Source organism: Castor canadensis, chromosome 8 (assembly GCF_047511655.1).
Source record: "Castor canadensis chromosome 8, mCasCan1.hap1v2, whole genome shotgun sequence".
NCBI classification, from domain to species: domain Eukaryota; kingdom Metazoa; phylum Chordata; class Mammalia; order Rodentia; family Castoridae; genus Castor; species Castor canadensis.
Genome location: NC_133393.1, coordinates 28,680,059 through 28,696,999, shown reverse-complemented (window position 1 = coordinate 28,696,999; position 16,941 = coordinate 28,680,059). Strand labels below are relative to the sequence as shown.

The 16,941-nt window shown below is 41.5% G+C and overlaps 5 protein-coding genes across 5 annotated transcripts; 1 reads left to right on the top strand and 4 right to left on the bottom strand.

The window, feature by feature from the left end:
* Nucleotides 1-4,248: 4,248 nt before the first annotated feature.
* Nucleotides 4,249-4,824, bottom strand: LOC141425889 (histone H2B type 1-A-like). The gene is made up of 2 exons (XM_074084828.1): nt 4,778-4,824; nt 4,249-4,576 (listed from the first exon to the last, which is right to left on the bottom strand). Exons 1-2 carry the CDS (start codon nt 4,822-4,824, stop codon nt 4,249-4,251), a joined length of 375 nt encoding a protein of 124 aa, XP_073940929.1.
* On the bottom strand, nt 4,637-6,325 carry H1-5 (H1.5 linker histone, cluster member). Its single transcript, XM_020151162.2, has one exon. The coding sequence runs from the start codon at nt 6,262-6,264 to the stop codon at nt 5,584-5,586; it is 681 nt and encodes a 226-aa protein (XP_020006751.1). The 5' UTR covers nt 6,265-6,325; the 3' UTR covers nt 4,637-5,583.
* On the top strand, nt 4,870-5,332 carry LOC109674056 (histone H2A type 1-J). The gene has a single exon (XM_020151165.2). It carries the CDS (start codon nt 4,905-4,907, stop codon nt 5,295-5,297), a length of 393 nt encoding a protein of 130 aa, XP_020006754.1. The 5' UTR covers nt 4,870-4,904; the 3' UTR covers nt 5,298-5,332.
* Nucleotides 6,326-9,085: 2,760 nt separating the features above from the next.
* LOC141425668 (histone H3.1-like) lies at nt 9,086-9,586 on the bottom strand. Its single transcript, XM_074082678.1, has one exon. It carries the CDS (start codon nt 9,547-9,549, stop codon nt 9,139-9,141), a length of 411 nt encoding a protein of 136 aa, XP_073938779.1. The 5' UTR covers nt 9,550-9,586; the 3' UTR covers nt 9,086-9,138.
* A 773-nt stretch (nt 9,587-10,359) lies between these two features.
* LOC109674065 (histone H4) lies at nt 10,360-10,742 on the bottom strand. Its single transcript, XM_020151176.2, has one exon. It carries the CDS (start codon nt 10,715-10,717, stop codon nt 10,406-10,408), a length of 312 nt encoding a protein of 103 aa, XP_020006765.2. The 5' UTR covers nt 10,718-10,742; the 3' UTR covers nt 10,360-10,405.
* Between the last annotated feature and the right edge of the window lie 6,199 nt (nt 10,743-16,941).

Sequence of the window (16,941 nt, the reverse complement as noted above, 5' to 3'; positions counted from 1 at the left end):
ATACTCCATTAATATCTACAATTTTTATGTTTTTATTTATCAGTTAAAATAGATTTAAAAACAAAAATGCTAAAATTTAAAAAATTATTCTAAAATAAAATGTGTATGTGTGAATATACATGTATGTAAGTAGACAGAGAGAGAGAGAGAGAGAGAATAGAGACAGAGGAGAGGGAGGAAAAGAGAAAGATATAAGAAATGGTACCAGGAAAAATGTGAATAATAATTCATAATTCACAGAGCATTCTCACTGATGCTCACAGCAGTCTTTCTTAGTCATTCTCTATGAATTACTGTCATCTCCAATTTAAAAGCATAGATACTAAGTTTTAGACAAGCCAAAATCTTGATGTCTTGAAGTGGCCATATGCTTTAGAGGTTAGTCTCTTAATTTCAAAGCTGGGAACCAGTAGTTCCCACAGGTCACCCATAATAGAAGAGACCAGTGATATTGGTTAAGCATGTATTATTAAACACAAAAAGGAGACTTTAGGAACAAAGTATACTTTTGAGATTATTGGATCTGGAAAAGATGAAAGTATAAAGATATAAGTAAGAGAGACCCTAGCTTGCACATAGGCAGGGTGTGTGTGAGAGGGGAAGGTTATAAGAGGAAGGCAAAAACTGGAGAAAATTTAAGAAGTGAAAATAATGCAAATTGGAATGATTAAGAAAGATTTCATAGGAGTAAGAATTGTGGTTGGCTTTGAAGGTCAGAAAGGATGAATGGATGAATAAGGACTCCACAACAGAACAAGTACATCTCAGAAAATAATAGCTCTACCTGTGTGATCCTAACAGCCCGTTTCTTCCCTAAATCAGTATCACTAACTTTAGATTCCATAATGCTGGTTGATCTAGTAAAGAAATGACTTAAACAGGTGTTTCAAGTCACCTTCTGAAACTGGAGGTGTGACTCAAGCCATAAAGCACTTGCTTTGCAAGCTTGAAGTTCTGAGCTCAAACCCCAGTAGCACCCCCCCCCCAAAAAGAAAGAAAAAACAAAAGAAGAGGGAAAAAGATACCGATCACCTTCTGTTCATCTTTTAAAGGTGAGAGAAGAGCCACTGGCTTTATTTACAAGCTTGGCTTATCTCTTCTTCCTTTGTTTCTCGAGCCCCAAAAGCCCAAATTTTGTGCTTTTTATTCCCATAGGTTTGCATCTAAGACCGCCTTCCTTTTAATGGGGAAAGATCAAATAATACCTAAAGGGTGGGTATGGTAGTGTATGGCTATAATCCCAGCTACACCTGAGGCACTGATAGGATGATTTCATCTGAGGTCTGTTGGACAGAGACTGTCTGAAAAACAACCAAAGCAAAAATGGCTGGAGGTCATGGCTCAACTGGAAGAGCACTTGGTGAAAGATCCTGAATTCAATCTCCTGTACCAAGAGGAGGAGGGGTACCTAGGAAAGAAATAAAAGTGTGCTTTTTTTTTTTAAGATGTTAATATTTAATGGTCTGTAGAATGATTGAGACTTGTTTTTCCACACTGATTCCTGGAAAGGGTAACTGAACTCTGCCAGTCTTGACATTGGGAAGACTGCACTTCTCTCTTGGATTGAAAAAACAAAAATGAAAATAAAACAAAACCAGGTGCAGTGACTCAAGCCTGTAGTCTTAGCTAGTCAGAAAGTGGCAAGCAATAGGTTCCAGGTTGAAGGCCTGTCTGAGATAGCAGAGAGACCCCCTCTCAATCAATGGCTTGGCACGGTGGTGTGTGCCTGTCATCCCAGCTAAACAGGGAACCACACTTAGGGGGAGCAAGGTCCAGGCTGGCTGGGCATAAACTGAAACTCTATCTCAAAAATAACACAGGCAGGTGCAGTGGCTCAAGTGGTAGATGCCTGCCTAGCAAGCATGAAGCCCTGAGTTCAAACTCTGTACCACCAAAATAATAATAATAATAACCAACACAAAAAAAAGGGCTAGCAGTTTGGCTCAAATGATAGAGCACCTACTTTGCAAGAGTGAGGCTCTGAGTTCAAGCCCAGCAAGGAGGAGGTGGGAACTTGCTTTTTACTCTCCCTCCTTTAAATTTCAAAAAGATTGAATTGCTGTCTAGAATTTTCCTTTTATTACTCAAAAGGAAGAAATAGAATGGAATGAAATGTGGAACTTATTCAGAAAAGGAACTGACTAGTATTCCAAATGAAGAAATCTCAACCTCATGAAAAAACACTAAGCAATAATGCCATTTCTCTCTCTCTCTCCCTCTCTCTCTCTCTCTCTCTCTCTCTCTCTCTCTCTCTCTCTCTCTTCTTTCAAATTAGGACATATTCATTATACAGGGGAGGGGAGGTTCATAGTGACAATTCTGACTAGCCTTATATTGTACATTATTTACATTTCCCCCATTGTCTCTCCCTCTCAACTCCCTCCCCACCCCACTTAAAGCAAATCCAAGAGGTTTTTTAGTTCTTTTTCATATAGGTATATGAAGTCCATCTGCCATATACCATCACTTTAATCTCCTTCCCTCCCCCTCCCTCCCCCCATTAGTGCCCCCCCCACGCTGTGCCTATTTTATGGTCCCTGTTTTCTTTATTAATATTTAAGTTCACATTCAAAGGGGTTTCTCAATGTATGCCCACTGTGGGTGTGCTTTACTTTGGTCTGTTCAATCACTTCTATTTTTCTCCATTACCCCTTTACCTCCCACCCACCATTTTTCAACAGCTTTCAATACACATCCTTATATCCTTTGCCTTCATATTTTATGATATGTGATATTACTGATGCTCTATCATTCTCTTTTCCTCTCCCTCCTTCCCCAAGTTCCATACAGTAGTTCCACTGTTACAAACATGCTCAACACCTGAGTTTGTACATGATCATGTTTGGTTTTGTGTATATGTTTTTCTTTGGATCTATCTTCCTCCTATAAGTGAAAACACGCAGCTTGTGTGTTTCTGATCCTGGCTAACTTCATTCAACATGATGTCCTCCAATTGCATCCATTTTACCTTCAAACCACATGTCCGTATTCCTTGTGGCTGAGTATTATTCCAATTACAATGAATACACAATTAACATTGTGTATATATACAAGTTCTTAATCCATTCATCAGTTGTAAGGCATCTGGGTTGTTTCCAAAACTTGGCTATTTTGAATACTACTGAGATGGACATCAGTGTACAGAGGTGTCTCTACTGTTTCCTGTCTTATGTTCTTTAGGGTAGATGCCCAGAACTGGTATAACTGGATCATATGCAGTTCTAGCTCTAGTTTTTGAGGAATCTCCATACAGCTTTCCTTTAAAACATTAAAAGGTGAATGAAGAGCATGAGGCAGAATCAAGTTACATTTTACTATTTATTTATGGTACTGGGGCTTGAATTCTGGGTGGGCCTACACCTTGAGCCTCTCCACCAGTCCTTTGTGTGTGTGTGATTTTTTTTTTTTTCAAGATAGGATCTCGGGAACTATTTGCCCAGGCTGGCCTCAAACCACAATCCTCCTGATTTCTGCTTACTGAGAAACTAGGATTACAGACATGATCCATCAGTGCCTGGCTCAAGTCACATTTTAAATTAGAACTTCATAGGAAGGGTGTGGACTACCTTAATCTACCTACGACAAAGGTACAGATTAGGGAGAAACAAATCCAGTCCTTAACCAAAAAGAAGAGGGGTCTTAATTCAGTCACAAATTCTCCTTCATCTTCACCCTTATCTCAACATCATTAAATCACTATATGTACAAATAAGGCCTAGAGTGGGAGGTTGCATCTAAGTTACAAAATAAGGAAATACTTTGATCTTAAAGTTCCTGTAAATCAATGTACTGTTATTTATTGAGCTTCCTACTGGGAGGCTTGAAAGTGGTCAGATAACTTGCAAAATGTCCAGCTAATGCGTTAAGGTCTTAAAAGGCACTTGAAATCTTGTAAATGACTCAAAAAATTAAGTCTCATGAAAAGAAGAATACGCTCATGCAAAAATTATTTGCAGTTATGGAACCCAGGACCACCTGCATGCTAGGCAAGCACTGTCTTCTAACTTACTGCCTATTCTTAATGTTAAAATTCAGCCTCATGTTAAGTGAAATGAGCACAGTAAAACTCTCGTTTTGGGTACTGTTAACACGAAAACCTTGAGAGCTGACAATTTTATTTAAATGGCCAATGTACCTCCTATATAAGCTAATATGTATTTACCAAATGACTTGCTACCTTTAAGAGAAGAGTAAAATAAGTGAGTTTTCCTTGGAAATGTACTTCTGAAAAGGGGCTTTGAGACTTAGTCACCTGTAGAGGAACAAAATGGTGTATTGGGTGAAGGCCTTGGTGCCCTTGGACACGGGGTGCAGGGCCAGCTCCCTTGGTAGCAGCAGGCGCACGGCCCTCTGGATCTCCCGAATGCAACCTTCAAGCCTGTTTGTAATGCATCCGGAGAGTCGCCTCACCCGCGATGCGCTCAACGGTGTAGGTGAGTAAACGATGGCCGCGAGGTTGGACGAGACGCCGGTGTTGGCGTAGACCTCATTTGGCATTATGTACTCGTAGCTTAACTCGCCTTGCCGTAGAGCTTTCGTTTCCAGCGGTCCTTCGGTGACTTCTACCTTCTTGGAGCTGATGTGACCAGCTCAAATACAGTGGAGATGCAAAGAATCAGGCAAATGTGGCCAGGAAAAGTTTTGAGCGTTTTATTTACAATGCGTTATGCAAATTAGGTGATGACCAAAATCCTGTTTCTGTGTAGTGATACTTTCTACAGGACGTCATATATTGATTTGGCCCAATCAAAGTAAGCATATTTCAAAACCATAATACCATTGGTTTAAGAGAAAGTGCAGTTGTAGCCAATGGTAGGGCTTCATTTTCGCGCCCTGTAATAACTATAAGTACAACAGTTTTGGCGCTAGCATCCGGTGTATTCACTTGACATTATTCTTTCGCCATGTCTGGACGTGGCAAGCAGGGCGGCAAGGCTCGCGCCAAAGCCAAGACCCGGTCTTCCCGTGCTGGTCTCCAGTTCCCCGTGGGCCGTGTCCACCGCCTGCTCCGCAAGGGCAACTATGCCGAGCGGGTCGGAGCCGGCGCCCCGGTGTACCTGGCGGCGGTGCTGGAGTACCTGACCGCCGAGATCCTGGAGCTGGCGGGCAACGCGGCCAGGGACAACAAGAAGACCCGCATCATCCCGCGCCACCTGCAGCTGGCCATCCGCAACGACGAGGAGCTCAACAAGCTGCTGGGCAAAGTCACCATCGCTCAGGGCGGCGTCCTCCCCAACATCCAGGCAGTGCTGCTGCCCAAGAAGACTGAGAGTCATCACAAAACCAAGGGCAAGTAAGCTCGCCTGTAAACCAAAGGCTCTTTTCAGAGCCACTTACTTAATTCTTAAGAAGAGCTGAGTCGCAATACACTCAATTTAACCTATTCGTTTAATGAAAGCTTTTGGGCTCCAATCGCTTTTTCAGTGCTAGAGCGCATGCAGAAAATCAAATACTGGAAGAAAAAGTGAGTTAAAAGATAGCATGGAACCACAAAAGCTAGCGCACAGCTATTTTCGTAGAGATCTCTGGGTGGCTCTGAAAAGAGCCTTTGGGGCTTTGCTGCTCGTTTTCCACGCCTACTTCCTACTTCTTCTTGGGAGCCGCCTTCTTAGGCTTTGCAGCTTTAGGTTTTGCTGCTTTAGGCTTCGCAGCCTTGGGCTTGGCAGCCTTTGGCTTGACAGCCTTGGGCTTGGCGGGGCTCTTAGCAGCTTTTTTCGGCTTGGCAGCAGCCTTGGCCTTCTTAGGGCTCTTAGCCACTTTTTTTACACCAGCTGCCGCAGGCTTCTTTGCCTTCTTGGGAGTCTTCTTCACTGTCTTCTTGGATGCCGCAGCCTTCTTAGGTTTCTTGGGGGTGGCACCTGCAGGCTTCTTGGCTTTGGCTGCACCGGCCTTCTTAGCTTTGGGCTTGACTTCCCCAGGGGCCGCTTTCTTGTTGAGTTTGAAGGAGCCGGAAGCACCAGTACCCTTGGTCTGCACCAGGGTGCCTTTGCTCACCAGGCTCTTGAGACCCAACTTGATGCGGCTGTTGTTCTTCTCCACGTCGTAGCCACCCGCAGCCAAGGCTTTCTTAAGCGCAGCTAAAGAAAGGCCATTGCGCTCTTTGGAAGCTGCCACAGCCTTAGTGATGAGCTCGGAGACTGGGGGTCCGGTGGCCTTTCGCTTAGCCGCACCTGCGCCAGCTGCCTTCTTTGTAGCCTTCTTCTTGGCAGGGGACTTCTCCACCGGGGCCGGAGCTGCCGTCTCAGCTGGAGCAGTTTCCGACATGGCAGAATGGGAACAACTGCTAGTAGAGAAGAGACTCGAAAACCAGGGAACAAGTTTTGTAATGCTGGTTAGCTCGGGCCTGGGCTTATATAAGCCGGTGCTGGCCTGTGATTGGTGGAGCGTCCAATCCACCGCCCTTGGGCCGCTGCAGATCAAGGTTGGACTTCAAAATTGTGTTTGTTACTTCTCAAAATTTGATTAAATGCTGAAAACAACGACACAGGATTTGGCGCTTTGAAGTTCCAAAGAAGGAAAACAGTCTCCAGGTCCACATACTTGTTTGTTTTTTTATGACTCACAGACAATTGACGAAAGATATTTTTAAAAATCCTTTCAGTTTTTCATAAGAATCCACCAGGCTGAGGGCATCGTGCTAATTGGTTGCGTGTTGTAATAAGCTGCTACAAAGTATCCAATAAATACTATTTAAAGGATTTGTCCATAGGCTCAGGCTTTGATTTTTGCAACAGGAAACACAATAGATTCCTTGGTTTAGGCATAAACTTTGTTTCGAACTGTAGCAAGTAACACAGGCATAAGGCAGCTAGTTGCCTACAGTTGAAATTAACTACATAGATCTTACTTTAAAAACCGGTTCTGCCTCCTAGTAGTTTCCACATCCTAATGTTTTTCTAAGAGATTCAGATTTTTGCAGTTGTCAGAATGATTTATTCCAAGTAGCAGTAAAAAGATTAGAAATAGCTTTGAGTTCAAGAAGCCAACCACTGAATTCAAATGTTTTCTGATTTAGGTATTTTTGCTTAGCTCCTGGGCAACTCCATTAAAATGGGGATTAAAAAATGCTTAATGCAGATCACTTGCTTAGGGGAAAAAAACCTGGAGAAAATTATTCAAGAACTCCCTGTAGCTCTCAGATACACAAATTGTTTAATATGGTCTGCGATCCTATGAGGTTTTCAAAGCATTCTTCCCAGTGCTAACACTGACATCTTCATTAAGATTTAATAAGTAACACCACTAGGAATACTGATGTATAAGCAGTCAGGATACATATATATGAGCATGCATTTTTGTATGTTTAGAGGCAGACATGAATATTTTTAATAGGTGGATATTGATTTGTGAAATTGGATTGCATAGTGTGGGATTGAAGGCTACGGAGGTACAGAAGAATTCAGGAAAACAAAACTCAGGCCATGAGGGGAGAATGGAGGACTGAGGTTTGCTATTTTTTGGGGAAGGGAAATGTACAGAACTTTGTGCTAGTCAGATAAAAGAGATTGACAGCTTTATTCAGATATATAGTAAAATCACATCACAAACTTTTTTTTGATATAAAAAAAAAAGAAGTCAATAGTCACTCAATTCTTTCCAGTGAAAAGATGTGCAGGGAAGTTTAAAGTGGCATACATATTTCATCTTTCCAGGAGCTCCTGGAGGGGTTGGCAAAATAGCCAAATCTAGACAGTAGCCTATTTTTATGAACCTCAATCTGAGAATTGTCTTTAAATTTTTAATGTATTGTAAAACTCAAAAATAAGACGTGTCAGAGACCGTATGTGCCTTGCAAAGCCTAAGATTATTTATTGTCTGGCCCTTTTGCCACGTTTTGTACTCCTCTACACATAGATGTTCCTTCAGGCAGGCCTACTTCAGAACACAGCTAATAAAAACTAAAGAAAAGAAAGCACTTCTGACTGTTGGAATCACAAAGTTTTCAGAAGATTCAAGGGAAACTACCTGCTTTAAACTCCATGAACAAATGAGGACTAACATTTATTTGGCTTTTTCTAAGTGCCAGGAAGTCATCCTAAGTGTTCTGTGTAGGTTTTAATTCATTTACCACATTTTACAGCTGTTTAACCTGACATCCAGAAAAAGCAACTCCCAAAGGTTACACAACTAGTACCTGGAAGCCCTGGGATTTAAACCTAGATCTCTGACCTCACCTCTATTACAGGGGAAAATCCTAGGGGGAGAAGCAAGGGAAAGGTGACATCAAGAGTTGTCCCTACATCTAGCAGGAGCTTGAAATTGTTGGAAAAGGCTTTTAGTCCTATAGGCCAGAACTATTTCCTGGATCAATTCCCAGTGTTTCCAAGAAGTTTTACAAAGAATCAGTTGCTGGGATATAAGCCCCTTTGTCAGAGTGAATTAAAGTATAGGGGAAAGAAGGGAGAGCCCAGGGAGAACTGTCCTGAGAAGACTCAGGAGGAAAACAAAAACAAAAACAAAACTGGCTTTACATGACTCTATCTCCTTCAGTCAAGATGGATACCCAGAAAGATAAACAGCAAAATAAGTTATATATGAAGAGCAAGCAAATAAGCAGATTAAATAGTTGAAAATGCTGAGCAAAGTTAACTGCTCCTGATCGTCAGTTGGGTGGCGATCAGGAACAGCCTTAAAATGCCACGTACATCCCAGTCTGACTACACTTTCAAAGGACACCGAGCTTTGGCCACCTACGATTACTCTTAAGGCCATTAACAAGGCTTGCTAAATATTACAGAGAATAGAAAACAGAATACTCTATACCCAGGAGGGCTTCTCCTGCCCAGAGCCAAGTATGCATGCCAAAAAACAGGAACATTTGTGAACGTCCAGGGATAAACTACAAGGATGCACATTGCCTCCTACACAAACTACCCATTCAAGACAGGGAATGAAGTACTTTTTCCTTTTGCTTTGTATAGACAGGTAACTCAAGTGGCTGTCACTTCTCAAGATGGAATACTTTAAGTACTTATTGCGGATAGTAAGCATGCCCAGAACACTATGAAGCTATTAAGGCTACAGTAACTACTGCTTTGAGACTTTTAAAACTAGACTAGGCAACAGCTGTTTTGGTGACAACTGAGGGGCTCTGAAAAGAGCCTTTTGGGATAACGCACACGTAGAGCCACTAAAAACTTAAGCTCTCTCTCCACGGATGCGACGCGCAAGCTGGATGTCCTTAGGCATGATGGTGACGCGCTTGGCGTGGATGGCGCACAGGTTGGTGTCCTCAAACAGGCCCACCAGATAGGATTCACAAGCCTCCTGCAGCGCCATGACGGCCGAGCTCTGGAAGCGCAGATCGGTCTTGAAGTCCTGCGCGATCTCGCGCACCAGGCGCTGGAACGGCAGTTTGCGGATCAGCAGCTCGGTGGACTTCTGGTAGCGGCGGATCTCGCGCAGCGCCACGGTGCCGGGCCGGTAGCGGTGGGGCTTCTTCACGCCGCCGGTGGCCGGCGCGCTCTTGCGGGCGGCCTTGGTGGCCAGCTGCTTGCGCGGCGCCTTGCCGCCGGTGGACTTGCGAGCCGTCTGCTTAGTGCGAGCCATAACGCAAAGTACTCAGTAACTCAGCAAGAATGAGCAATGGCACAGCCAAAAGCTCAGAATTTATAAAGATCCTCGCGTTCTGATTGGACAGTACGCTACTGACGTTATCTTTCCACCCACAGAATTGATTCCCAGTTAAATCCTCTAATGAAAGGAAATCATTTTCTGCCATGGTATATAAAGGTTTTACAAAAGCCTCTAAGATTTTCCAGGTACTAAAATTCCGGGAAATGTTTCCTTGAGGATCATGTGCTTGCGTGACTCAGAGAAGCGTCATCATTGGGATATTGACAAAAAACTTAAATAAGACATGAAACTGCAACTAAAGCAAATTGCTTGCAAGTGATGTGATTAAAAATTCAAGTCATGTGCTTTGCCTGCAGTTGTCCAACTTGAACATACCTAGAAATAAGCCGCTTCAATAGTTATGGTCTGGGCTGGGATGTAGCTCGGTGGTACAGCGCTTGCCTAGCATGCGTGAGACCCTGGGTTCGATCCCAGCACCAAAAAAGACAAAAAAAAAAAAAAAAAGTTATAGCCAAGAGTATTTTCTTTGGTCTTAGTAAATTGTCGTTATTCACTCCTGGCCATAATGGAGAGAAAGCAACCGACATAGGGTGACCTGCTTACCCTATTTACTAAACTGAAAGGCGGTTATTTGGTTTAAAATGGGAAACTGCCACTTTGAGCATTAGTGCTTCAAGGGACACCTAATTAAACTTTGACATGTTAATGATTAAGAATTCGCTACCAACACCCCACTGACGGTATGAAGTTTCCACAGCCTTCCGCAGATTTTGTGGGCGGCCCTGAAAAGGGCCTTTGAACCATCCCTAAACAGTGGTTTAAGATTAGCTTAGCCTCCGAAGCCGTAGAGGGTGCGGCCCTGGCGCTTGAGCGCGTAGACCACGTCCATGGCGGTCACCGTCTTGCGCTTGGCGTGCTCCGTGTAGGTGACGGCGTCCCGGATCACGTTCTCCAGGAAAACCTTGAGCACCCCGCGGGTCTCCTCGTAGATGAGGCCGGAGATGCGCTTGACTCCGCCGCGGCGGGCCAGGCGCCGGATGGCGGGCTTGGTGATGCCCTGGATGTTGTCGCGCAGGACTTTGCGGTGGCGCTTAGCACCGCCCTTACCAAGACCCTTCCCGCCTTTACCTCTTCCAGACATGGCTGTAATAGAACAAGATACCACAAACACCAGGAGCAAAGATTTATATAGTCTCAAAGCGGACCTGATTGGGACCCATGGGCTAATTTAATTCCTGAACTGAGCCTGTCCACGTTTTCAGCGCAAACGGAAAGGGCGGTACCTAAATTTCAGACCCTTCAAAAAGAAAAAAAAAAAAAGACCCATTTTCAAATTATTTCCTCCGCGTAGTGTTTTGAACTTCTAGCGTTTTGCAGAAACGGAATAAAAGCCTAAAGAAGCAATTAGACCTTGCAGCTCATAAGACAGTTTAAAGGGAGGTAAACTAATGGAAAGTCAGACTTACCTAGTAAAGTTTGTTTTGCAGATTCCAGTCATTCTAACTAGTAAGAATCTTTTCTGGGACTCATTCTTCGGGTATGGCAGAGGACAACTTTAAGGGACATAACTCCTTTGTAAATGTAAATGGTTTTTTTCCTGAAAATTTTTTTTACCCAGTTTTTGCATTTTTTTCTATGCTCACGGTTTCTCAAAACAGTTAACTTTAAATAATCTCTAAAGCCAAGTGGCATGTTCTGGCGTGAAATAATCTGATCCTTTAATAACATACTCTGAAAGGACTCTGGTTTGGTTGCCTTGATAGTGGCTTGTCCTGGGAACACATTGTTGAGACTCAGAACGCAGTGCCCTAGAGTATGGCACTTTGCATACTGAGTGCTTTGGACTAAAGATTGGAAGAGCCTCAGATGCAAATGCCTGACATTCTTCCGTCCTCTTACTTCCAAAGCAAGTCATAGAACCAGTATACCTCTTCCTCAAGGCAGGCAGTAGAAACTAGAACTCCTCTCCTCCATAGCAAACCATGAAAACCAGAAAGTTCACTCCCCCTTCTCCCTTGAACAGCCTCATTCTGAGGGGCCCTGCTCAATACCCAGGGGGAAGGAATGCTGTACAGAGGCCAAGTAGAATCCCCTTTAGTCTACAAACATTGGGTCACATCCTGTTTGTCCAGTCATATTGTGCAAAGATGCCCATTCTTTATCAAATCTAAACATAAAAATAGGCAGTTGTGCCAAGCGTGGTGGCACATACTTATAATCTCAGCATTTGGAATGTTAAATAAGGAAGATCACTAGTTTGAGACTGGCCAGGACTACCTAGTAGATCCCTGTTTTAAAAAAAGAAAAAGAAAAAAGGCAAGTTTTTCTCTGAGTTTTTTGGGTCTTTGATTCTGGTGTGTGTGTGTGTGTGTGTGTGTGTGTGTGTGTGTGTTTTCAGTACTAGAGTTTGAAACTCAAGGCTTTATGCTTGTTAGGCACCCTACCCTTAAACCACACTCCAGATTGGTCTTTGATTCTGGATGCTCCTGTATCACTTAAAATTTGATTAAATAAATCTATTAGAGGGCTAGGGAATGTAGCCCAATGGTGGAGAGCAAGGCCCTTGGTTGGATTCTCAGCACTGTGAAACTAGCTAAATAAATTTGGAAATAAAAGTACTATGATTTTCTCTAATTCATCTGTTTTTTGTTATAGAAGTGTGGGCCATGACTCACCTACCCTTATAATGAATTAAGAAAAAGATCACACCTTTCTATTGCTACAACATTGACATGCATATTGTTTCAGTTGTAAATATTTATAAATCCTCTTTGTTAAACCAGATTCTTTGTTAATGCTCTTCTACCCTCTGCAGGGAGGAAAGAACTAAAGATTTCTCAAAAAGTTTGAGAATCTTGTTTCACTTAAATGAAGTACTTTGAAAATGCTTCCTTTTGTTTTCCACAGCAAATTGTAATGATAATAGAAATGAGTTGCCTAATAAATCCTTGTTGATAAACTAGTATAAATAGTTGTGCAATTTTGTCACCTTAGGAGAGATGTACTTCTAGAGTAGCACTGGCAGTGTTTTAGGTTCCATACAGTTTCCGTTCCTCTTAGTCAGCTGAATAAATAGGGTTCAGTGTTCTGAAGGCTACTGGCTAATCCACAATGTCTTAATGTTCTTAATTCAAAGAATTGGGCTCAATTCACTTCAATATCATTAGATTTTTAATTTGTATTCCATCTATTTTATCTCCTTCACTGCTGATTTTGTCTTGCCTATTTTTCTTAGGGCCTTGGAATTAGCTAGTAGATCATGTTTTAAATGTCTTTTTCTTTTCTTTCTGTGTTTCTTATTTAAAAATAGTTTATTCGCTTCTCTCCAAATTCTCATTTCTCCTGTCCCCAAAATAAATACACACATATGAAATATATTCATGTCTCCAAAACAACACTGACTTGCGTCCACACCTCTCCATGAAATCAATCTCTCAAATTCTGCCTTCTATTCCACAATTCCTCACCTTTCTGCATTTTGTGACTTTACCAAGTTAAAACTTTAAATATGAAATGTAAAATCATGGAGCTTCCCATCTTCCTCGTTCACTATAATCACCATCCCTACTCTCATACTTAAAGCATCCTTAAGTTTGTAATGTCTCAATATGTTATTAAGAGCCCTCTCTTTCCCTTGGAGAAATGAACTGACAGCAGAGAACAGGAAAAAAGCATGCATATCCATTACATTCATGGGCATCACAGGACAACAAGTACTCCACAACCCAATGAAACTTACAACTTCATAAACCCTCTTCACAGAGAAGGAGGCAGTGAGAGATGTAGACAATTTTACAGGAAGAATAACTGATTTTTAGTGAAGGTGAATAGGCCCAAAAGACAGACAATAACCTGGAACAAAGTCTGAGCTTTGGGTGTCATCTCTAGTCTACCTTTCTGTGATAAATATACATCTATCTCTTGCAGTTGATGAGATATCCAATAAAGGAATTCAGAACAATTTGAATGTCTTTGGATTCAGCCTTTAAGTATATAAACAAAAACCCAGGGATAACTATACCTTGCATTTGCTATTCCCTGGGTGATCTTGGATTGGACAAAAAATAAAATTAAAAAACCAACTAGCATATTTTGTGGTATTGCTTTCTGAGCCCCAGGAAAATCAAGTAAAAATCTCTGGGCCAGACACAGTGTCTCAAGTCTTAATCCCAGCGACTCAGGAGGCAGAGAACGGGAGGATTGTGGTTCCAAGCCAGTCAAGGCAAAAATCTACTGAGACTGTTTCAAACAATAAGCTAGGCATAGTGGCAGGAATTTGTTATCACAGCTATTCAGAAGGCAAGAATAGGAGGTTAGTGGTCCACGCCAACCTAGGCAAAAGATGTGAAACCCTATGTGAAAAATAACTAACACAAAAAGGCTTGGAGGTGTGATGTGTGCAGTCTTTGCCTAGCTAACACAAGGTCCTGAGTTCAATCCCCAGTTCCATAAAACAACAACAACAAGTAAACTTTGAAGATGAACGCAGAGCCTACTACCCTTCCAGAGCTTTCCTCCCTTGATTTTGTCCCACCCTCTCTACTTAAGGTTCACTATGCCTATGTTTTCTCCTGGCCTAAACCTGATTTGCAACACCCTTCACTACAGAAACCCCTTACTTTCTCTTAAAACTCTGAAGAACCAAGTATGCGCTCCAACATACAAAGCTTTTAGTACTTGATGCTCTCTCCTGTGCTACCTAAGGCTCTTCCCTGACCATTTTTCAATGTCTTACTGCCATACATGTCTATAGAAGAAAAAAATAATTTTCCCCCAATTCTTTCTGAGTTCTCAAATGAGATTCCCTGTAGTAAAAGACAGACAGATTAACAGGAGAGAAAACATACAGAAGTAACATGTCTATCTCATACACATCTGTGTGTGTGCTTGTGTGTACACATACATACACCTACCCACACACTCAGGAAATGAGTAAATCTCATAGAAGTGGCTTAGAATTTAGGCATCAATACCATCTTCAGCTCCGGAGCAAAGGTTGTTAGGGAGGCCAGTTATGGAAACCACTAACAGTAACAAGGTCAACAAGGGTAGTTTGCTAAGGCAGATCACTGTTAAGGTCTACTGAAGGCTGGTGGAGTGAATCACATGGCAGCACTCCTAGCAAGTGTGAAGCCCTGATTTCAAACCCAGTACTGCCAAAAACATGAAAACAACAACAACAATTAAAGCCATCCTTCTTTTCTAGGTACTGAGAGGGGGATATTCTTATAAATGGAACTTTCCTTCATACTTGTGAATTTCCTTCACAAAAAGGATGATTTCTCTTTTTTTCAGGGCTTCTTCTATGCCTGCAGGTCCTCAAAATAATCTTTATGCCAAAGAGGCATATTTTGGGTTTCAAATTCTGGTCTATCAATACACTCTTCACATCTCCTCTAGACTTTCCTCAGTGTAGCTGACTTTAATGTCTGAAACATATCAAACAGTAGTTGGCAGCAATAAACTCTCATTTCCTTTTACTTAAGTTGTCTCATTAACAGCTCCAAAACTGGATGTTGAAAGAACTGGGATCAAGATGAAGGAGATGAACTTTACCTTTTCTCCTTGATGTCTCACCCTCTGGCTTCAGAACAGCAACAGAGGCAAAGTTTTCAGGCTTGAAAGTAGACTGGAGTCCTGCAAGTTATCTTCTTTAAAAGATACTCAGATGTGATGCCTTTACTTTGGTGATTATTACAATTTATTTGAGAGAAAAGCCAGGCAATTCTATTGAAAATCCAGGTAGTGGTGTGCCCAGGTATGAAATGAGTGAGAGCCAGTTTAATTGAGTATTGAGTTCGGCTTTTGTTTTTCCATTTACTTGTACTCTGATCTCAAAAAAGAGAGCATTTCTTAGTATCTATCTCATATATTTCACTCATTCATTTCCTCAAATTCTTTCTACCTTTCTGTTATCACAAATATGACTGATGAATATCATTGACATGTTCTCTTTTGGGTCTGTGGGAAAATTTACTTGGGGGCCTAGGACTGGGAACAAGAGAGATGTTTAGATGTTTCTCCAAAATGTCTTTGGCAAAGCCATGGTTAGTAAACCACTAAATTTTTCCACCTCCCTTCTAATGATCGGTAATACTCAGAGCTATGAATTGAGTATTCATATGTTGAAACCTAATCTCTAATATGATAGTATTAGGAAACAAGGCCTCTGGGAAGTGATCAGGGTTACATGAATGTAGATCCATTACATGCAGGATTAGAGCTTTTATAAAAGAGGCCCCACAGTGCTGTCTTGCCCCTTTCACAGTGAACCAGGAAATGAGGCCTTACTAGACTTCCCAGCCTCCTGAACTATGAGAAATAAATATTTGTTATTTATAAGCTTCATAGTTTATGGTATTTTGTTATGGCAGCACAAGTTTTGTTAAGATGCTCTGCTTTCTGATTTTGCCAGTCTGATGGATATTATTCAGTATTTCATTCCTGTTTTGATTTGTTCTTCTGTGATTTTCACAAGAGAAGTTGGAAAATTCTTCATATAATTATTAGCCATTCCAGGATCTCCATTTGAAAACAGAGCATTTTTCCTCAGGATAAATTAATAACTCCAGGCATATTTTCTTACATAGAATTTCGTTCCCAAACATCTTTGAGGCCATTTATACAGATGAAATGTTCATGCAGCTTCTTCCATTTTCAATTTCAGAAAGTACATTTTTAATCTTGTTCAGATCAGAAACTTATCAACTTGAATTTATTTCTTCTTATTTCTTTTTCAAAATGAAAACCATAGCAATGGGAAGTACTTTGGTACCAGATCCCATGGTGAAGTGGAAATCTCATTCATCTTAGACTTTTGGTGACGTTGTTCTCCTGTTTTATCTCTTTTCATGATTTCAAGAGTTCTAGAGAGGAGGGAGCAATACTGAAAGCATTTGTTTGTTTCCTGTGCTACCTATCATGTCTACAATTGGAAGACAAGCTTGGGAAATGTTGCCTTCTGTTAAATGAAAACTAACAAGATTGTCAAAGAAATAAGATTAACCATTTACTAACTCGACTAATTATAAAAAATGACTTATGTGTTCTGAAATTGAATTCTTTCTCAAATCTTAGCCAGTGACAAGACTAACTCCGTCTTATTGGAGGAGGGTATTTTCACAATTCTCTGAGAGGCACTCAGAACCAAAATTCAAAGATGAAATTAAGCTTAATGAGTATTTATGGGGTGCCTAATATGTTCTCTGGGGCACTTTCCAAGGCAGTATCATGTATTACATTTAATATTTAAAGCATTCTTTTGAAGAAAGGAAAGTACCCATTTCACAGCTAGGAAAACTGGCATCTAAAATAACCTTTGATCAATCCACTCAATTACTAGTGATGGCTTCAGATCACGCTGCT

What these genes read in the sequence shown, in the direction of transcription:
- H1-5 (XM_020151162.2), bottom strand. Translation starts at nt 6,264, where the DNA reads ATGTCGGAAACTGCTCCAGCTGAGACGGCAGCTCCGGCCCCGGTGGAG.
- LOC141425889 (XM_074084828.1), bottom strand. Translation starts at nt 4,824, where the DNA reads ATGAAGCCCTACCATTGGCTACAACTGCACTTTCTCTTAAACCAATG. An exon ending in CACTTTCTCTTAAACCAATG is followed by an intron (nt 4,577 to 4,777) that starts GTATTATGGTTT and finishes TGGTCACATCAG; the next exon opens with CTCCAAGAAGGTAGAAGTCA.
- LOC141425668 (XM_074082678.1), bottom strand. Translation starts at nt 9,549, where the DNA reads ATGGCTCGCACTAAGCAGACGGCTCGCAAGTCCACCGGCGGCAAGGCG.
- LOC109674065 (XM_020151176.2), bottom strand. Translation starts at nt 10,717, where the DNA reads ATGTCTGGAAGAGGTAAAGGCGGGAAGGGTCTTGGTAAGGGCGGTGCT.
- LOC109674056 (XM_020151165.2), top strand. Translation starts at nt 4,905, where the DNA reads ATGTCTGGACGTGGCAAGCAGGGCGGCAAGGCTCGCGCCAAAGCCAAG.